General features: G+C 41.3%; 7 protein-coding genes and 1 long non-coding RNA gene across 11 annotated transcripts; 4 read left to right on the top strand and 4 right to left on the bottom strand.

Moving 5' to 3' along the window:
- Nucleotides 1-251: 251 nt before the first annotated feature.
- On the top strand, nucleotides 252-947 carry LOC6649906 (neural Wiskott-Aldrich syndrome protein). The gene has a single exon (XM_002072221.2). It carries the CDS (start codon nucleotides 252-254, stop codon nucleotides 945-947), a length of 696 nt encoding a protein of 231 aa, XP_002072257.2.
- A 571-nt stretch (nucleotides 948-1518) lies between these two features.
- On the bottom strand, nucleotides 1519-2033 carry LOC6649905 (multiple organellar RNA editing factor 1, mitochondrial). The gene has a single exon (XM_002072220.3). It carries the CDS (start codon nucleotides 2026-2028, stop codon nucleotides 1570-1572), a length of 459 nt encoding a protein of 152 aa, XP_002072256.2. The 5' UTR covers nucleotides 2029-2033; the 3' UTR covers nucleotides 1519-1569.
- A 3676-nt stretch (nucleotides 2034-5709) lies between these two features.
- On the top strand, nucleotides 5710-6671 carry LOC6649902 (outer membrane channel protein CpnT). Its single transcript, XM_002072217.4, has one exon. The coding sequence runs from the start codon at nucleotides 5747-5749 to the stop codon at nucleotides 6578-6580; it is 834 nt and encodes a 277-aa protein (XP_002072253.1). The 5' UTR covers nucleotides 5710-5746; the 3' UTR covers nucleotides 6581-6671.
- A 1195-nt stretch (nucleotides 6672-7866) lies between these two features.
- On the bottom strand, nucleotides 7867-10258 carry LOC6649901 (G2/mitotic-specific cyclin-B3). The gene has a single exon (XM_002072216.4). The coding sequence runs from the start codon at nucleotides 9980-9982 to the stop codon at nucleotides 8231-8233; it is 1752 nt and encodes a 583-aa protein (XP_002072252.1). The 5' UTR covers nucleotides 9983-10258; the 3' UTR covers nucleotides 7867-8230.
- A 430-nt stretch (nucleotides 10259-10688) lies between these two features.
- On the bottom strand, nucleotides 10689-15434 carry LOC6649900 (phosphoinositide 3-kinase regulatory subunit 4). The gene is made up of 9 exons (XM_002072215.4): nucleotides 15253-15434; nucleotides 14979-15165; nucleotides 14458-14918; nucleotides 13820-14399; nucleotides 12743-13753; nucleotides 12467-12686; nucleotides 11764-12406; nucleotides 11087-11701; nucleotides 10689-11024 (listed from the first exon to the last, which is right to left on the bottom strand). The coding sequence occupies exons 1-9, from the start codon at nucleotides 15348-15350 to the stop codon at nucleotides 10793-10795; spliced, it is 4047 nt and encodes a 1348-aa protein (XP_002072251.1). The 5' UTR covers nucleotides 15351-15434; the 3' UTR covers nucleotides 10689-10792.
- A 1093-nt stretch (nucleotides 15435-16527) lies between these two features.
- On the top strand, nucleotides 16528-19838 carry LOC6649899. The gene is made up of 5 exons (XM_002072214.4): nucleotides 16528-17587; nucleotides 17671-17819; nucleotides 18802-19081; nucleotides 19269-19571; nucleotides 19649-19838. Exons 1-5 carry the CDS (start codon nucleotides 16781-16783, stop codon nucleotides 19727-19729), a joined length of 1620 nt encoding a protein of 539 aa, XP_002072250.1. The 5' UTR covers nucleotides 16528-16780; the 3' UTR covers nucleotides 19730-19838.
- On the bottom strand, nucleotides 17597-18806 carry LOC111519370. 4 transcript variants are annotated; one of them, XR_002724340.2, is made up of 3 exons: nucleotides 18465-18806; nucleotides 18139-18407; nucleotides 17597-18085 (listed from the first exon to the last, which is right to left on the bottom strand). It is a non-coding gene; the product is annotated as an uncharacterized LOC111519370 (long non-coding RNA). The 4 variants fall into 4 exon arrangements; XR_002724341.2 differs by having other exon boundaries at nucleotides 18691-18806; XR_006953746.1 differs by having other exon boundaries at nucleotides 18139-18806.
- A 127-nt stretch (nucleotides 19839-19965) lies between the features above and the next one.
- On the top strand, nucleotides 19966-21352 carry LOC6649898 (luciferin sulfotransferase). The gene is made up of 3 exons (XM_002072213.3): nucleotides 19966-20519; nucleotides 20588-20944; nucleotides 20998-21352. Exons 1-3 carry the CDS (start codon nucleotides 20185-20187, stop codon nucleotides 21263-21265), a joined length of 960 nt encoding a protein of 319 aa, XP_002072249.1. The 5' UTR covers nucleotides 19966-20184; the 3' UTR covers nucleotides 21266-21352.
- Nucleotides 21353-21446: the final 94 nt, after the last annotated feature.

Raw genomic sequence — 21446 nt, 5'->3', positions numbered from 1 at the left:
ATCTCATCCGTCTGTGTGCTGGTCAGTATGATGGAATCATAATTGTTGCCGAAGTCCCCGGATCTGGATGGCAACAGCAGTCCAATGGATATTCACAAAACAACAACCAATATCAATCAGCATCGCGGCAGCAGAATGGGCGTGGCGGATGGGACAATTGGCAAGGAAATAGAGATAGAAGTGGACCTCCGCACAATCAAGGGCCGCCCGGTTGGCCACCCGGTTGGGAATGGGGTGGAAATAGTAACAGAATGAGACCACCTCCGCCGCCTCCTGAGAGACCGGGATGGGGACCTGGATGGGGAATGGGTCCGCCACCGCCACCGCCTCCAAATAATTCTGGATGGGGAAGGGGACCACCACCGCCTCGAGAAGGACCAGGATGGGGGCATCATCCGCCTGGCAGACCCGGATGGGGTATGGGACCGCCACCAGGAAGACCAGAATGGGGACATCAACAGCCTGGCAGGCCTGGATGGGGAATGGGTCCAACACCCCCGTCCAACAACCAGGAATGGAGTCCTCCTCAGTCCAACAACCATGAATGGGGTCCTCCCTCAACATCGGACATAGAACCCTCGGAATGGGTTACTGATGGCAACAAAACGGAACCATCTCTACCCACAAATGGAAGTGTATTCACACCAGAGCCACAATTACCAATAGTTATACCAACCACCACACCGATCCCGATCCCCCAACCCACCAAAGATACTCTGATCGTGGGCACAAATCGCCCGCCTCTAGTCCCCCCTCCAACAGCAACAACACAGCAGCCCATAACCGCACCACCTCTCTTGCCGTCGCCACATCCATCCATTGAGATGAGCGAACTACGACCCATCATCTTTCCCAACTCTCCGGAATTCATAGGTCCATTCCGTCAAGAGTTTCAGTCCGCCCCCCTCGATGTTCGTCGCCGAAGAGACGTTTTCTCCATATTATAAACGTCAATTACCTCATTTATTTTAGAGATACTTTTGTGCACTTATTGAATATATTTATAGGCTATTTTATTACATAGTATTATTATATAAACAGAGAGAGAGAGAGAGAGAGAGAGAGAGAAGAGAAAACTTTTAATCAAGTCATCGACTTTTTCCGATCTTGAGATTTTATCTCATCATCAAACTGGTTTTGATATTCTCGTTAAAAATATTTGTGCTAAAAATTTTACCTGGGCTATTGACTTAATATTTAGATTTGAGGTTTCTCGATTTCATTATGAATCCAGAGAGAAGCAATATTTTGGCCGTGACATAAATTGAGAGCCTTATCAAAGTCAATAAGTTCAACTAATTCTTTATTATTGAAGTAAGCTAAATTTCTAGGCTGAATAAATATGATGAAAATAAATAATTCATTCGATTGGCAATGAATCTATGATCCAAATCTATGTTACATATAGAAGGGTATCTTCTCTTCGGTATCATCGCCGCAAAAGTTCGTTAAGAACTAATTCAATGGTTGAATTTATTTGTGTATAAATCATAAAAATATATTCTTTAACCAAGTTAAGCTTAAATTTGGAATCTCTATATCTAAATTTCTAAATTGTCATCACAGAAATTAATATCCTCTGGATTTATAGCCACCAGATGATCCTGATCCATAGCCGTAACTATAATCTCGTGAGTTCGAGTAGCCATAAGGTTCTGGCTGTCTATGAGGATAATGCGGCTCTACATGATATCCGGGCGATGGCCTCACCTCGTGAACAGGACGTGGCGGTGGATAGTAGTTATAGCCTCCTTGTACTGGTGGCTGAGCGTAGCCAATGCCACTTCCATAGCCATGCCCACTTCCGTAATTGTAATCGTAGCCATGTTGATAGCCCTCTTGAATGAGTGGACCCGTCGAAGCATATGGCCTTGGTCCAGGTCTTGCATACTGGGATCCATCGTCAATCAGCACATCCAGAATATCAGCAATCTTATCAAAAGTGGGTCGCGGTTTTCCATCCACTGACACCATTGAAAAAACAACTAATCCTAAGAAGATCGACGTCAGCTCAATTTGATGTTTCATTTTATTAAAATTTATTTATTTGTTTGCCATTTTCTCAGCTGAGAAGATGCCTTATATAGCCTTTATATGGTGCTGATAAGCACACATACCTATGTATATGTATGTATGTATGTGTTTTGCTGATAGAAGAGCCTTGTATACGATGATCTCAGACATGGGCATAGTAAGGGGATGATTATTGTGATCAAGTAAGAAGATTGTGAAAAAGGGGGGATAAATATTGCATGCTTTTAGGCGGCATATTTTATAAGTTCGTTTAAAATTTACATTATACATATACACATGAAATATATATATTCTTGATCACCACGATGAGAGGAGTTCATATAGCCACATCAGTCCTTTCGTTTGACACACACGCTATTTTTGTTTATTGGTTTGTCGATGTGTCAGCCTTAGGCATAGAGAAAACACACGTAATCCAATACCCTAAAGGGTCAGTAAGTTTATGGATAATTCCAAATATAAATACATTTTTTTTTTTTGAAAAAGAAACCATTATAAATGGATATGATTAATACTTCAAAGAAGTACATAAACTTAATAAACATTAACGGAATATATCTTATATAATCGCAAAAAATTTCTATAAATTGGATCGTAAGTTTACTTTACTTTTAGTTAATTTTTCATAATGGTTCTGAAAACATACGGTCTTTTTCTGATTCTGGCGCTTAGCGCTTGTACCTTCGCAATATATGTCCCGGAGACTCAAACGGTGACGGAAACTGAAATAACTGATCTTCTTAATAAAATAAATTCAACAGAATTCAAGGAGGCCCTGATTCAAGCTGCCATTGCAGATAACACGAAACCAAATGGCGAAGTCTCCAAGATAGTAAATCCTCAGCTGCACGAAAATATCAACGAGGATGCCATTGAAGATGGCGAAGTCCCCAAGAAAGTGATTGATTTTATAAGAAAACTCGTTGAAATGCCATTGAACGAGGATTTTATTGATTTTTTATCAACCGAGAAAGTGATTGATCTTATAAGAAAAATCGGTGAAATTCCATTGCCCGAAAATATCAACGAAGATACCATTGAAGATACCAATGAGGATTACTATGAGGATTACTCTGAGGATAGCTCTGAGGATAACTCTGAAGATACCGCCGAGAATGTCAACGAGGATGCCATTGAAGATACCAATGAGGATTACTTTGATTAACTCTGAAGATACCGCCGAGAATGTTAATTAACAATTACTAGAAATCTTAAGACACAATCATCATAATCATAATCTCTAATCAATCTATATTAATTTACCAACTTTAGACAAGCATAATTTTTGTATTATCTTAATTTTTAAAACTGTCAATAACCAAAATTTTCACTGATCAAATTTAATGAAAAATATACTTTTTGAGCTCTAATAAAATATTTTGAGGTGTTTTAGAAACTTTCCATGCACAACTTTTAGAATAGGTCTTCAAATACGTAGGGGAGACTTTCGCAGTTTTTGCAAGTGAAATAACTTGCTTGCATGTTAGCGCACTTCGAATGAACATTCCCGATCGAGATCTTCCAGAATATTCTCGGACAAACTGGTCTCAATATGAAAATATCCTTTCCTTGTTGTTAAACAACAACAAAAATGTGGAAATTTGACAATTTTACATAATCCGAGTGCAAAAAAAAATGGGACATAACTGGGCACCCCAGCTGAGTCATAACCGGTTTATAGTTTAAAGTTTATATCTATATTTTTTATAGACACTACATAATCACATAAATTTTTATAGAATCACAAAATATACGGCAAATACAGTATTTTGATGCATTACACTCACCTTTTCACTGTTAATTTCATTAAATTTTGGTACTTTGAAAAAAATTAAAAAAAACTTTTTCGCACGATTTTCAACACGATGATTGGTACGCGTATATACAATACGATTTTTAACGTTGGGGTCTGTCCAAAAACTGCAGAACGTCTAACAAACATGATTTACAGGGCTCAAACTGTAATTCAATACCGCATTTCAAAAATATTTGAGAATGTCATAACTGGGCCTGAGTCACAACTGGGCCCTCTCCCCTATAATTTTTGTATTATCCTAATTTTTCAAACTGTCAATAACCAAAATTTTCACTGATCAAATTTAATAAAAATATACTTTTTGAGCTCTAATAAAATATTTTGAGGTGTTTTAGAAACTTTCCATGCACAACTTTTAGAATAGGAAACCAAAATGTCTTTAAATACGTACTGATTATGTCTGTTTGTAGGTAAATTACATATTAATTCCAAGAAAAAATTAATTATTAAAACATATAGAAGTGTTGTTATATACATATGTACTTTTATATGTATGCATGTACAGTGAAACCTCGATATAACGAACTTCGTTATAACGAAAAACCCAATATAACGAATTTTTTGTTAAGTCCCTTGAAAGGACTAAGGTTTTACATTTCAGTACCTATAGCGAATCAATAGATATAACGAATAATTTTGCGATCCCCCTCAGATTCGTTATATCGAGGTTTCACTGTATATATGTATGTACAATCGTTTCATTATTTTGCGCAGTCGTCTTGATAAGCGAAAAATTTAAATAAAATTAAAGCTACATTTGCGCTTCAGTTCGTTTCAGTTTCAGTTGATTGTTAATCATGGATTTGAGAGTACACGGACTTTTCCTGCTACTTCTGGCTTTCTGCACTGGCCCCTACGCACGCGTTGCAGGTCATCCGACGGGTACCGAAACTCCAAAAACTAAATGTCTCGATGGAAACATTTCTAAAAAATTTATGGATGGCTTTATACAAGCCTTTATTGAAGATCAGAAAAAACCAAATGGCGAAGTTCCCTTTGAAATGGTGGAGACGCTTAAAAACATCTTTGGAGCCCAGTTTCCCCCGGATTTGATTTTGAATTCCACCTCCATAGATACGACGTCACAGATAACCGAGGAAACCTCTGAGGGTAATGCTAAGGATAACACTGAGGTCACCACTGAGAGTTCCACTGTAACAACTGAAAACTCAAAGGAGAATTTAATTTAAGATTGATTCAAATGTAAAAGTCTTTAGAAATTAAATCATTTTCCATAATATTTTAAGACGTTGTACTGGTAAAGAAAATGCAGTAAGATTGCTTAAAAGAATGAGAATATAAAGTACAATTTTTTCAATATAAATATGTAGAAACATATTTCCTTTTGCTTTTTATCTTATATATACATTTTTTCAGGAGTGTTGAAGTACACGTCAATCCATCTATGACTAACTAACCACTTCTAAGTCGACTAATCTCTGAGCTGTTTATTATTTATATTTTAATCAATATAATATGTCATATATACATATACACATATATATATATTCATTTTGATATTGAAGAAAGCGAATTTCACATTTAAAATTTATGAGATTTATTTAGATTTTGGGATCCCATAGAAAATCTATTATGTCTAGACGCTATATCAGCAGTAACTTAGATTAATGAGGACTTTTTTTTATATCGAGCTCTAGAAATCTTTCTTTGTTAAGGATATGACTTGAGTAGAGTCATATAATATTTTTTTAGTTCTTGTGCGTATACTTTTTCGATAGACTTTCCCTTTAAATGTTCGTTGTCATCTGTGAGACCTTAACTGATAACCTGTATATTCCGACATTAATTTCATGGGTAGTGGCTATTCAATACGGAGATTTTTTCTATATAAATTAGTTTGAGTCTGTGGCTTTTCCCAGGCCACATCGTTTCATCATGTTGTGGAGCACTGTGTACGTGGCTCTTGTGCTCATCGGATGCAGCCAGGGAACAGATTTCCATCGAGATGAAAGTAGAGAGGAGGAGCAAACAGAATTCAATTTGGCTTCCACATTGAGGGGCGGCATAAGCAGCAGTCGTCACCATCAGCGATCCAATCTCAATTCGCAGCTATATCCGGAACGGACTCAGCCAGGTGTGAATGGTTATGGAGTGGCGTCTGATATAGACGAGCCGAATGGTCATGAAAATGCTGGCACCGTTTTGGATGTTCGTAGTGGTCAACCTGCTGCTGGCAGAGTCAATCCACCAAACAGACCATTTGTTTATCCCGCTGCAGGATCCCCACCAGCCGGTTATCCTAGTCCGGGTGGAGTAGCTCATCCAGTTGCTTATCCTGCATCGGGTGAATTACCTCAACCAGCAGCATATCCAACTCCATCAGGCATCAATGCTGCACCCATAGGCCATTTCGGAGGTTATCCTGCCCCCTATCCCACTGGTTATCCAGGCTACTATTATCCTGGAGCATACTTGCCGCAATATCCGACTTATCAACAGCCAGCGCCTTTGCCAGCCTATGGGCCATCGGCTCCTGGAGCCGTAGTCCATCCAGCTACACCAATAAGCTATCAAAACCAGCAACATTATCCACCACATAATGTCAATGATCGGGATCACTGGGACCATAGGTTCAGCATGAACACCGAATACAAAGAAGACGGCGTACACAAAGGTCCATTCGGAGTGCTCAACAATCACAATGCCTTTGGCTATGGCAGTGGCTACGGGGGCGGCTACAATGGCCACTTCAATTCGCCCGGTCTATAAGTTAGTCATAAGCTCGACAGCTGGTTACCAGTGACCACCACTGGCTGATCTTGGTCAATAAACTTGATTTCTGCACGCCCAACCAAAGTAATTAGCTATGTGTGTACATATTTTCTGCTTCTCTATAGCTGCACCTTGAGGACGGGTCCGAACCGGAAAACAAAAAAAAAAAAAAAAAAATGTACTATATCTATCTACAATGAATAAGAAACTACCTGGTCTCTCTCCCCGTCCAGGCAGCCGAAAAAAGGAGCTCACACACAAAGGACAAACGAACGAAGTTGTCGGGTGAATGAAAAAAAGGCAAAGGTGGTAGGAAAAAATCAACGTCAGACGGACAGACAGACAGGCAGGACTTCTTCCCTTTAGGTTACCTTCATGCCTGTTGTCTCAGTCAGTCCTTTTTCATTTTCTTTTCTGTCGCAATTGCAGCAAATGAAATCGGTTATGTGCACAATAAATGGTAACGGAACGGGAACAATTGAGATCAAGACCAAGAAGGAGACGGAGACCTCACGGTGTCGAGGACATTGATGTCTTGCGGCGCATGCGCGCAGCCTGCCGCGCCAAATCCCGAAAAATACATAATTTTTGGCGCTAAAATGACACGAACAGAACACGAACATGAACATTAAAGGGCAGACGACAAACAAAAAGTGTACATAAGGAGGAGATTCATTATCCATTAGATCCTTACAAGAATTTTGTATCACCTGCTGATTTAGCATGTACATTTTAAGGAGGATTTAGATTCTTCTTTTAATTCAACATTCATCTGACTTGATTGACTTTTGGATTTTACATATGTATTTATTGGGATTTCGATTTCGGTTCATCATATAGTACAAGAAATACATAACATTGGAGTACGAATACATTTAAAAAATACGCACATAACTAATTTATTTAGACACAATGCAACAAAGAAAAAAAATGAAACGATTAGCATTTAACAACAACTGCATGTCCTTATGCACACAGAGACATACCTATGTATATGTATATGTATATCTATGTGCATATAGGAGGTAAATACATACATAACACGAGGGTTGAAACTATTCAGCTTCAGTTGAAGCTGCCTTCCTCCAGCTGGTTGGTTGGTTGGTTGGTTGGTTACTTGATTGGGTACAGGACACACTTTCCTTTGTTAGTTGTTAGGTGGAATCTGTAAGTTATAGTTATGTACTAAGTATTTATAAATGATTTTCTTGTATATTTATGTATACACTATATGAATAGGTATATGTATATACGTAGTGTTCCGTTTTTTTTTTTTCTTGTTTCGTTACTCTATTGGGTTTATGAGGACTTATAAATTACATTTATTAAAACGTTGCAAAATGACTTACAGTTACAATGAGAAATATCGGTTAGAAAATCAATTAATATTGGCAGTTTTTAAGTTTTGGTTATTTGTTTTTTTGTTTTTTTTTTTTGTTTTTTAGGGTGTTAAAATCATGGTTAATAATAAAAGATGGGGGTGCGAATTATGTGAGACAAACAATAAAAATAAATTTAAAATTATCAAAAATATTAAAGTTAAGTGTACACAGAATGAAAAGGTTAAATAATCTTAGCTAGAAGCGTAACACTTTTTGCTTGTGGTAGTAAAATTTGGCTAATCAATTAATCGATGATAATTGTTCTTTAAACGATGTCTATTTTGAGATTATTTTGGAATAGTTCCTGATTGGTCAGTAATGGAACTTTAGCAGCTTCATGGAATATCTTGTGCGAGTATTTGTTCCGTATCGTTTTGATGGTGGCCCTCGGTTTGCGATGCAGTCCAGCATTGAGAATGGGAATTATTTCGGCAAATTCCTCCAACTGATAGCCGGTGTAGTAGATCAATGTTGAATTCCAGGTTTGTTCATCCAATTGCGCGGCGCCGCCATGCATACGCAAGGCCATGTAGAGAGCAGCCGATGCCATTTTTGAGTCACTAAACTGTATGGTGGCATAATCCATTAGCGACAGCTCCAGTATATATCGCGCCAAGGTCAGCGTGGGCATCTGAACCTTGGCACAACGAGCATAGCGCCGGAGGAAGCGATACGAGAGTGGAATGCCCAGATCATAGTTGATCACACGCAGCGTATTCATCTCCATTTTCACCAGCTCCTCGTGTGTGTAGGCCCCATCGCAGATATACAGGAAGTCTTCAATTAGCGGTGGTTGCCGCTCATCATATTTGCATGCGATGAAAAATGCGGCGGCACCCAAAAGCTGAAGCATTTCCTTATGAATCACCTGGCGGCACAAATAGAGATCAACAATTTTGAGGGCCAAGTACAGGGTCTCGTGATTTAGCTCGAATGTCTCTTGAACTTCAACCATCCAGTCTACCAGCAAAGTTCTCATCCATGGGGTCAAGTGAATTTGTCGTGGCATATAATCATCGATCCGGAATTCGGGTTCACGCGTCTTCAAATAATTGAATATATCCATGGCATAGTGTGATACCTGGAAGGGATCGTCCCAATTCTTGCGATCGAAATCCTCCACATCGTCTGGCACCGGTAGAATTGGGCACGGTACCAAAGTGGCAGCAGCAGCAGCGGCGGCGGCGGCAGCAGCTGCAGCATCTGGTAAGCTGCTGCCATCAGCTGAGCTGGCATCAGTCTTTTGTTGTTCTTGGGGCTCCGCTGATTGTTGCATCTTGGCAGAACGTCTCCTCATTGCCTCAAAATTGCCAGACAGGCGCATGGACTCCGACGTCGAGATATCCTCCAAGGCGGACATGTATAAACTCTCTTCAGTCTTGTTAAAATCATTGGAAATTCGACGAGCTGGCTTAATACTGGAAGCCGCCACTGCCCCCACTGCAGCTGGAGCTGGTGGAGCCAAAAGTTGCAAGTTATTAACCTGCGATTCAGTCTTTTTGGGCGCCGGCGGCGGTGGTAGTTTCCGACTTTTTTGACGAGTTGCCAGAGCCTCCTCGAACTTGTCCAACACTTTGTGACAATGCTCCATAGATGCCTCCAACTTGGTGCAAGCTGCAGCTCTTGTTATCATTTTGCTGGCGGGGACTAGGTTATTCACTTTAAGATTCTCATTGTTCTTGCCGTCCATGTGAACTTGGAGCTGTTGTGCTGTGGGTTTCTTAGACTTAATGTCGTCATCGTTTTGATGCATCAACCCGCTGCTGATCTTTACATTGTTGGTCAGGTTGCCCAAGGCCGAGCGTTTCACCTTCTCATTCTTGATGGGACTATTGTCGGCTTTGCGTTTGGAGCGCGTTTGTTTGTTCTCCATATTGGGATCAATATTGTTGTTGTTGTGGCTTGTGGCATTTGGCCTACGTCCTGGACCCTTCCGTGCGGCTGGCATGGCCATGAGAGGGTTCACATTGCTGGAGGCAGCGGTGGCTCCCATTATTGCTCCTTTGGTCGGCGCCATTTTGGAAATGCTGCGTAAGTGGCTAAGGGCTGTTGTTGCGTTCTTTGGTATCCTCGTTGCTGCCCTTTTCTTGGTGCGTGCTCAGCGTTGTTTGAATTGCTTTCGGTTTGTTCAAGGCAATTTCTTTTTGTGTTTTTGAACTTTTTGTAGAAATCAAAGCGTCTTAGTTGAACACACACAAAACTCACTTATTTTTCTTTTTTGTTCAACTGGAGTTTTGGCGCTGGGCCGCTCTGTTCATAACGGCACTTGGAAAGATACAAAGCAAAGATGATAAAACAACCGCCAGATGCAACCAAATTTGAGATGCGTGATGGCGTCCCTTATGGTTAGTGTGACCTTAGGTCAAAAAATACGTAATAGTCTAATAATACCAAATTCACACATTATTTTTTCTTCTAATGTCCGTTAAATTTAAAAACGCAGATATTGCTTGTTAATATAATATAGTAATAATACTATTCCTTGTAAAATAGATATATAGAGAGTAAAATATTTAAACACAATCTCAACATAAATTTTACATAACTCTTAAGAGAAGTACAGTTGTTTAAAAAAAGGCGGGTAAATATATTGAACTAGTATTTTGGTTTCCTTGCAAGGAATAAAATAGGGATTTCTTGATCGTTCTGGAGTTTGAAATGCAATGCGACCTTATTTCCTTTCAAATATTTCCCAATCGAATTAAAATTTACAAAGAAAAATCTCAATTTGCTGATTAAATATTGCATTTGAATTAGACTTATCCTAATCACAGTTTGAATATATGTATAGATACCATAATTATAATTATACTTGTTAGCAGGATCTTTATTTCCACAACTTTATTACGCCATCGCGAGAGGCCGAAGCTATGTAAATTTGTCCCTTGTCCTTGCACATCAGCAAATCGGTGATAGCGTCATGGTGACTAGCCGTTGGCATATCAGGACCAGAACGTGGATTTTCCTCAGCGGATGTGCGCAGCTGTTGCGAGTCACCAGTGTTGCTCATGGAAATAATTTGCTCTTCAATTACCTGGCTGCCATCGATGAGACGAGCACTGCATTGGCAACAAAACAATATTAGGAATTATAAAAATTGTAGTTTAATTGAGTCACTCACCAATAGTTAAAATTCACATCCGCTAGATTATCATTGGCCGCTGGCACTTTCAGCGAAGAGTTCTTTGGCGAGGCTATATCCCAATAACGAATACGCTGATCTGAGCTCCCTGTAAGTATAAACGGTGAACCATCCACTACACCACTTAAAATGCCACATGTGGTAGCCGGATCATTAAGACTGGTGTTCGTAAGGACTGGGGCTGGACTGGCCCAGAGTACTGTTTGCCGCTGACCAGTCTCAATATTCCATATCGATACTTCGTTATTGGATTGCGAAGCTGAGATCAAATAAGAAGGCTCCGTTGGATGGCATGCCACTTTGCGAATCCAGGAATCGGCCGGATGCTTAATCTCAGCAATTGGCAGCCGGAAACGCAAATCCCAGCATATGTGCTTGCCGCCGCTGGTGCCAGTGGCCAACCACGAACCCGTTGGATCCGCACAAATTGTAGTAATGACGCCATGTCGAAGCTCATTCTGTAAACGCCAGGCGCTATGCTGCATGCGAGTATCCCAGGCCACAATGCCGCCATACAAGGTAGCATAGACGATAACACTCTGCGTCGCTTGATCATAGGCATGCATATCCACCACGGGGCCATCGTTATGATCACTGCCAAAAAAAAAATTAAAGAAATTATAGATAATTAACTTCCATTGAGTGCCCTGACTTACTTCTGTTCCAGGGCCTGTTGAAGGGTCATTTTTGCTGAATTTCTATCAATGCGCATCATCAGCAGACTTCCATCTTTACCGCCCACCGCCAGTGATTGGCCACCGTCGCAGGCGGCCAGCGCATAGATAGGCGTATTGGCCGAGTATACCTGACGGGATTTGTTGATGCCTTGGTTACCATTTAGCTTGCTGCAGTCCCACAATCGCACAGTGCCATCGATGCTTCCACTGGCAAAGAGTGAACCATGTGGTCGCTCATTGAGTGGAGCCAATTTGATGACGGATTCGGAATGCTCATGCAAATGGGCCACCAGTGTACCGTTTAAACGCCATTGCGGTGGGTAGGGGGTGACCAAGCGGTCGTTACTGCATCGCTGCGATATGGCCAGAACATTGTATCGTCTCTTGATCTTGAGAGTTAACGAATCCAAATCCCGCCGGCATTCTGATGATCTTTCAAGCCAATGATTTCGCTCCGGCATAGTGTACTCTCCCAGAGAGGTGGCTGCACTCAATGTTGATGGTGGCACGCCCAAACCAAGGGTTCCGGAGGCTGGACTACCAGCCATAACGCCGCCGCCGACTAATGGCGTAACAGCAGCTACATCCGAGGCAGGTGACAACAAAACCGCCTCATTTGAACCTAATTATACGAAGACGAATTAGCACCTAATTGTAAGATTAATTTGATAATAGTCCATACGATTTTCTGCTGGCAACTTGATGCCCATCCCTTTGTCCGCCAAGAGATGATCATGACAGGCCACTTGCTTTCGACTGACCAAAATCCTTCCATTCCCCGATGCACCGTCATCCACTTCTTGCATGGCCTTATGCTTGAGTGAAATTAAAAACGATTTCATGGCGAGAAGCTGCATCTCAATTGAATCCGTTAGTCCCTCGGAAGTTAGGCGTCTGAAAAGCTGTATTTAAATAATCATTAAAATTACTCAAAAACCCATTAATTTGTCTCACTGACATTACGCAACGTCTGACCCATATCCTCGTATTGCGGTAGGGCTCCGGAACGAGTCTGACTGCGCACTCGGCAGCGGCTTTCCAGAGCCCGGAACAAATGGGGCATATCATGGAAACGCAAAACGCTCTCGTATATCTGCCTGGGTATAGGCATTTGCACACAATCCAGCAAAATGTGAGCCTTCTCCACCTGAATGAGTGGTACCTTGAGGAATGGTCCGATTGCCGGCATTATTTTACACTGCACATCGATGGCGCTGAGATTTCGTGCTGTGGTTGCTATCATGCCACAGATCTCATGGCGCACCCACAAATTGGGATGGCATAAATAGCAGGCAGACTCCTGCACGATTTCAGTTATAGTCGGCTTCTTTATGTGACCCAGCTCGATGAGTATTGTGACCGCTCGTATGGCCTTTGCAATAACAAACTCCTCACGATCCGTGAATCCTTGCTGCAGCAATGGAACCAAAATATCCGATGCCTGCCAACCTACATAGCCAGCAACGCCGGCTATATTGTCATAGAAGGCTCCACGAAGATTCTTATCCTCGTCATTGAGAAAGGTCATAATGTGTGAGAGTATCACATCGTTGGCCTTCTCCTTGCCAAAGAAAGCGCATAGATCACAAATGCCAGACTCCATGAGCGTTTGTTTAACCACCGGCTGAGAATCGGTTAGCAGGCTAAGCACTGCCTGTCTCACGATATCATGTAGAGCATTCAATTCGGCCTCGTAGCGAGGAGTGGGCATTTCACTGGGCGCATTACGTTGTGTCTCCTCCAGAAAATAGACAGCCGTCTTGGCCAATGCTGCAATATTGCGGGCAAAGGCTACACGGACAATTACCGCACTAGTCTCGCTGGCCAAGTCTGTTATGTAGGGTAATATGTATTCGGGAAACACATTGGCATCGCTCCGTGGAATGTCCTTGACCATACTGAGGCAAGCTGTTAGGGTCTCGATGGCCTGCACTTGTACCTTGGCCGGTGACTTTTGAGCCAGATTAAGCTGCCAAAGCATTTAAGAGAAATAACCAATAAGACAAAAATTCATTTATAACCTATTTTAACTTACTATATACGGCAATATGCGATCTAATATGGTCTCGGAAGTGGTATACTTGGACAGTCTTTGCAGTAGCTCTAATGCAGCAATTTTTGTATTGGTCTGCGTCAAGCCTCTTATGCAGGAGGTCACCACCGTGATTATTAAAATAAGACCATCGTGTTCCGAAGGCAGACGGGCACACATGGTGGGATCCTTTTTCTCGGTATGATCATCCTCCTCGTCGGGTGTTAGATTTGGATCTTGGGTTAATACCTTAATACAATGTCCAATATCCTTATGTAAACATTGGACCTTATCATCGGGTGACATAATGGGAGTTGAAGAGAACATTTGCAAATAGGATTGCAAGAAGGAATAGAAATATTCTGGAAACAATTTGCCACGCTCTTGATCCAAATAATCTTCAGCACTCTTTCGATTTATCGAATGTATGTCAATCATGGAGGCCAATAAATTGCGTAATCTCTCGTTCTCAATCCCAGCCAAATGTTTCTCCACCAGTTCACGTTCCCCGCGTCTATAGGCCAACAATTGCGAGAGCTCAAACGGCGCGGTACCCTCTGTCCAGAGTTCAAGCAGGGCGCAGCTGCAAATCGTATATGATTTAAAATAAAACCCATTTCTATCAACAACTAACAACTTACCCCGCTGAAAAGATATCCATAGCTGGTAACAGTGTGTTGCCTGCATAACTAGGGCCCAATCGAATTATGGAATCGGAATGTATTACTGACATATTTCCATTATGACCATCATCATCGGAAGCCAAAGTCTTCACAAAACGCTCTGGTGCTATGTAACAAGTTCGCCGCCTGCTCGTATCAAAGAAATATGTGTAATCCGCAGGATTGTCCTCAGGTAAATATGTCGGCTTAAATGAAGCAAAGTCCGAGAGTAGGATCCAATTCCATGAGGTAATCAATATGTTCTCCAGCTTGATATCGCCATGGCAAATCTTTTGCTTATGGCACTGATTAAGTGCGCAAAGAATCTGAAAGGTAATCCACTTCTTCTCTAGTACTGTGAGAAAGGGGCGTGTGGAAACGCGGTCATATAAACTATGCTTCACATACTCCCGCATTATATAGGCCGCCTTATCGATAAGCTATGGGCAGAGTAGGCAAATCAATTAAAAATTAAACACAATGAGCTTGAGATGACAAACCTCCACTCTTTGAAATGGTAAACAGTTGACTGCGTTGGCTAATGTCAAGGTCTTCTTAATGCCCTCTAAACGATCCTTGTGATCCTCCAGCGGCAGAGTGGGATCATGTTTGACAAAGACTTTCACCACTATTAGACCCTCATCGGTTTTGGCTTTGGCTACCTTGAAAAATCGTGTACTCCCCATGCTGCAAGATTCAGTTAAAGGCATTAGGACACCGATTTTAATCAGAACCAAACGAAAATGGAGACGCAAATTTGCGATGATTGCTCACTTGGAACTGAAGACAATTTCCGTGCCGAATTGGCCCGAAAAATAGTGATCCACTGCATAGATTTGCGAGGGGGCAATGCCGACCAGTTGGTTGCCCATTGTGTTTGCATTTGCACTTGACTTAAACCACAATAACACAATTTGTTTGGTTTTTTTCCTTCTCAATCATTGGAAAAAAAACAGCTGATGCAAAGAATAGTGTGACCACTGGTACCCAAAACAAAAAATACCAACTCGCGAATGGCGGGAATTATGTGGTTTTTAAAATGCTGCCTTCATATTGTTAAGAAAACGTTCTCTCATAAGGAATACATTATAAATAAGCTTAAACTCATCAACGTCAATTGAATATTTATTACTAATTTATGTAATGAGCCCACTTTAATTTAAATATACTCATCGAGTGAAATGGGCCATGTATGATAAATGATAATAAGAAGCATTTGCATTCGTTTGTCTTAAATGGAAAAGTAAAAATGCTGAGAACAAATAATTTTAGATAGCAAAGTTTCTATACTCTTTCCAAATGAAGGTTTGTAAGTGTGTTACAAGATCCATATGATACGCACGAGACTCACAATAAAGTCAATTTTGGGACGCATACTAACATTAACGATAACGTTGACTTTGAACCATAACAACGATCATGGCCATCAAGCATTTCCATTCCGAGAAGAAAACTTTTAAACCGGCAGCAACCAACAACGATCATCGCGTGTAAAAAGAAAGTAGGTAGAGGAAATATAAACAAAGTTTAATCCACGGCCATAGAACAGAGCAACAACATAAAAGTGGATTTTTTATTTGTACTCTCTACTAAGTATGGTTAAAGGATATATGCAGACTTAGAAAATTGTGACAAGATACACTTTGTACATAATACATAAGACAAGTAAGTGCATAATAAGAAAAGGCAAAACGGTATCTTATATTCGTCCACTGAATCATACTGTTTTTTTTTCCTCTAGATTTATAAAGCAAACCAAAAACCTGACGTGGATGACAAAGACGCAGCGAAGGCGTAAAGAATGCCGCTAGACAGTGGGAGAAAGATTTGTACACTAAGAGAGAGTAAGAGAGACAGAGAGAGAGTAGTTTCCCGTGTTTACAAGTTAGAGCCAAGAGAGACCTTTCGCAACTTGTTGCATGTTTAACGCTTCTAAGAATCAAACTCTTTGGAACTCCAGGTGAGAAGAGAGTACAAAAGAGAGTAGAGAGTAAAAATCCACCAGGTAAAAATCCACCTATAAGAAGTGTTACAAACTGGCGCAGCGGCTCAAAAGAAAGAAAGTTTTCGGCTGTGCTGGCTGGCTGCAGCTTGAGAAGATCATCAAGTAAATTTCCTCCAAGTCGTGCTCCCCGTGTTCGGCGAAGCGTTGTCACTGCGTGGCTTAATTGGCCCCAGCAAAAAAAAAAAAAACATTTAAAAATCTTCAAAAAAAATCTACAAAGAAAATAAATATAACAAAAAAAAAGTATCTCAAGATTGTGATTGTGAAAGTTCCTGCAAACAAAAAAAAAAAGAAGACATGTACTTAAAGCATCGTTTATTACTATTAGTCGCACTAATATGCGCACAACCCTATGGCCAGTTGGCCCATGCCAATGAGGATGAATCCAATCCGCTGTTGGACATGGCATCCATGTTCTTTCAGGAGGCATTAAGTGGCCAAAACGGAGCTGCTGGCGGAAACGGCGGTGGTGCTGGTGCAGGTTTGGCTGGCATGGCTTCGCTGCTTGGCACCTTTATGCAGGCCAATGGTAAATCCGGAGGCGGTGCTGGAGGCAACGGTGCCATGCAAATACTTTCGGGTCTGGGCAGTCTGCTTGCCAACAGTGCACGTGGAAATGATGCCGCTGGCGGTGGTGGTGGATTCGATCCATCCATCATTGGAAATGTTCTAGAAATGTTCACCCAGAGCGATGACGAAGAGACTGCTCAATCTTCTGACCAAAAACGCAGCAATGGTGCTGGATCCACTGAAGGCGCTGGCATTGGCCTAGATACCATACTGCAGGTAGCCTCTGCCTTTATGAACACCCAGGGAGCAGGAGATAATTCAGCATCGTCATCCAATCATCATCAGCAGAAACGATCCGCTGACAAAGATCAGGCCGATACGGACAATGGGCTTATGAATTTGCTTCCCTTGGTTATGCAGGCAGTCAGTTCATTTGCTGGACCAGAGGGACAAAGTACACAGGAACGTCACAAGAGTCACGCCTGGGTTTTGCCTCCCTTCCTGGAGCATATTCATGTGCTGTGGGATCATTTCTCAAACTCGGAACTGGCCGATGCATTGTACGAGAAATCCGGTGTGAATAAAATAATGAAGGTACATACATAGGATGGATATATAAACATACATAGATATATCTAAGAAAATCTTTGAAAACATTCTATAACAACTATTTGCAGGGCTTCAAGAGCAGCGATGGCAAATTGGACTATGATAAGCTCTTTGAATCTCTGAATAATCAATCGTTCCGTCGCCGCTGGATTAAATCGGCCACTTTGTATTTGGCCGATTGGGCAAGTTATCTGGCCAATCCTGATGTGTATTTGAGGTGAGCTTACGACGTGGCATTTTCGTGGGTAGCTTTAATTGTAGATCACGTTCTGTTCTGCTTTATTTAACGGTCTCGGTCATTTTACCCAAATGCAGTTAGCACCTTGCTGCGATTTCATTCGCTTTAGAATTCGATTCGATTCTGAACAGCTGCTGGCCGATATTGTTGGTGTGGTAGTTGTTGTTGTTGTTGTTGTTATGATGGTATGGTGGTTGTTGGCTTGTGTGCTAAACCTGAACGGTTACCGTTAGACCGCTGTCTACCTGTTTGGAGTCGAACATGAACATGTTGTGCTCTTGGTGTTGGTGGTGCTTACCTTTTGACACACTTTTTGTGTTATTGAAATCTTTTAGAACACGATTGTTAATCAGATTGGTTAACACACAAAATCAAAATTCCAGGGTCGGATGCCTGCCTACCTCTCCCAGTACCCTTTTTGTTCAGTTACTGTTTCAATAAGCTTTTCCGGCGCCTAAAAGCAGTCTTAGTCCGTGCCTGGCAAATTCAATTCAATCGTTGTCCAGGCATTTTGGGTGTGTGTGACTTACAGTTATGCTTCCCACTTGGAGCCAATGGCCAACACCGCTAAAAGTAAACAAATAAGAGAGTAAAGAACGTATTGAAAGAGAAGAAGTGACAAACCGGTTTTTGGGGGATTAGGGAAATGGGCCATGGGACCGATCGACCAAAGTACACTTGGAGAGACATTTTTGCATGCCTCCAACGCTCGCTAATGGTCTGAAGTAGGTCAACCTTCTGAGTATCTGTGTAATATGTACATGCATATGTATGTATTTTCGTTGTGTGTGTGATTTTTTTTTTCTTCTATGCCTTAGCACAACAAAACTTCCACTTTCTAGCTGCAAACCTTTCACTTGACCAATGTGGCTATGTCATCATCATCATCTAAGTCTTCGTCTCCGTTTTCAGTCTCATCAATTGTCTGTTTTCCCTTTTCATTTTTGTGTTTTTCATACAGATATTTCCAGACAGCCCAGATTATGTTCAATGGCCTACTTAAATCTCAAGGTTATCCAAAACAAACACATTTCGATCCCAGCCATCCCAGTGAGACCATATCGAATCTAATGGATCATGTGGCCAAACATCATTTGAATGTGAAAATTGATTCCAGACAATATGTGAAGCCAGCGGTGGGTTATGCCAAGGAGCTGCTCAAACTGGGTCAGGCACGCGGTCTATTGCAGTTCAATGCCACCGAGATCAGTGACAAGCTAACGGATACGCTCAATCTAGAGGTGAGTTCGATGATCTGGAGTTATGTCTGGATTTCTGCAATTAGCAAAACAGAAAGAAGAACGAATTAAATTAATTACGCTACAATTTTCTCTGTTGATTTTTCCATGGCTCACGCATCCCAATTCCAAACCGAAACCCAACCAACAAATACACAATGTCTAAACAACAAAACAAACATTAAAACAGGTTATCGAACCAGTGCTAAAAGTGCATCGTGCCTATAGATACATATCCAAGACTCCGCAGTGTGATCGCTATGTGCTCTGCCAGCTGAATGCAGCTGCTTTGGAGCAACAAAAGAAGCAAGAACAGCCATCGGAGAAGGCCAAGCAGCAATCGGCATCTGGATCGACGTCTGCTCTGATTGCCGGCGTTAGTCCAAAAATTGTCAAGATCGGTAGCATGGGTGCAGCAATCTTTATTAGCACTGAAACCGGTACACCATTCTGGACGCTATTCGGTGTAATCAATGCGCCATACAATTGTGAGGTAAGTCCAACACACCAACTGAAGTCTCATCTGTACTGAATTCTAACCGTTATTTCTGCCTCTCTCTCTCCGATTAGGCCAAATATCCAGTTGACTGCAATGGCTTCCACGAGGGTGAGGCCAAGGTAACCACGGAATACATACACAATGAGCTTTAGTGGCCAATTCCAGTGGCACAAAAGTTCATTAAGATTACTATCGTTTAGCTCTAATTGAGTTTTTGTGTGTGTATATAGTATTACGAATTGAAATAAATTTACAATTAAATTTTAATTTCTAATTTAGTCGAAAATTTACAGCAAAAAAATTTAGTAAAAAGATCTAAGAAATTGAGAGATAGTTTAACCACGGAAATGGTTAAATGGCTAAGTCAATATGTACATATGTACTTATGAATATGAGGAAGTCTAAAGACCAAGTGAGTTTTCCTACCTTCCACAAAAACCAAAAACTGATCGAACCAGACAAGTTCAAGTTAAGTAAGTTGACTGCACCGATGGCAGTGCCACTAGCATCACTTTCACCAAATGTATTCGGCTTACTTGCCACTTGAGAGTCGACGGCAGAGTCAGTGCATTGCAGCCAGTTGAAGGTGAACGGTGTGTATGCAATCATGCAACTAATCTATCGCGAACTGGATGCAGATATTGTGCGTCGCACAAATGCCTTATTCCCGGCACAAGATTGTTTTGTGGAGGTGCTTCCCGATCAATTGATTATACCAAGGAAGTATATCGAACTGGGTGAATCGATACGATCATTGCCAGTGTATAAGGATGATGTTTGGATGGTTTCCTATCCACGCACAGGTTCAACATGGGCCCAAGAAATGGTCTGGTTGTTGGGACATCAATTGGACTACGAGGCTGCCAAAGAAGACATACGTTCACGGGCTCCTTTAATTGAGCTATCGGCGCTTTTCAGTACAGATCATCATCAGTGGGTGAGGTAAGTACAAATGGAGGTCTTTTGATTTCAGCGCTTTTTCCAATGTTTGATTTCGCCTATCGCTACAGTCAAGCGTTTGGAAATACTGTGGATATGGTACGCAATTTACCAAGACCTCGATATGCTCGATCCCATCTCTCCTGGCAATTGCTACCCGAGCAGTTTGATCAGATTAAGCCCAAGATTGTCTATACTGCACGTAATCCTAAAGATTTGTGTGTGTCCTATTATCACTATTGCAAGCTGCTTCATGGCCTTAACGGCGATTTTGAGGAATTCGTGGAGCTCTTCCTGGGTGGGCACACACCGATGGGACCATACTGGAAGCATGTCTTACCCTTCTGGAAACGTAGCCAAGACGACAACGTACTGTTCATTAAGTACGAGGATATGGTTAGGGATTTACCAACAGTTGTTCAACAATGGTGATTATTGGAATCGTATCTTGAATTTCCTTTCATGATTCTTTTATTTAAAGCGCCAAATTCATGAATGCTTCCCACCTGCTCAATGAGACAAGCTTGCAGCGTATTTGTCAGCACCTGCAATTTGACAGCATGCAAAATAATAGCGCAGTTAACCTGGAAAATGTGTTTCCACAACAGATCGGATCAGGATCAAAGTTTATACGCAAGGGAAAGATCGGCGATTGGCGCAATCATATGAGCGAAGATATATCCCATCGTTTTGACACTTGGAGCGAGCAGCAGACTCGTGGTAGTGGCTTAAGATTTGACTACGATTGAAAAATGATTATTATCTTTAATACAAAGTACTAAATAGCTATTATTCTTACATTTAAATACAAGTCTATTAAAACAACTTAAAGCTCATTTCAAAGGGCATTCACCTATCCATCTGGGAGTTTGGTCACCCTAAATAAAGAAACCTTTTGGTATTTTTGTTAACTTTGGATATTTTATAACA

Source organism: Drosophila willistoni, chromosome 3R (genome assembly GCF_018902025.1).
Source record: "Drosophila willistoni isolate 14030-0811.24 chromosome 3R, UCI_dwil_1.1, whole genome shotgun sequence".
Taxonomy (NCBI): domain Eukaryota; kingdom Metazoa; phylum Arthropoda; class Insecta; order Diptera; family Drosophilidae; genus Drosophila; species Drosophila willistoni.
This window is presented reverse-complemented; position numbering and strand designations above follow the sequence as displayed.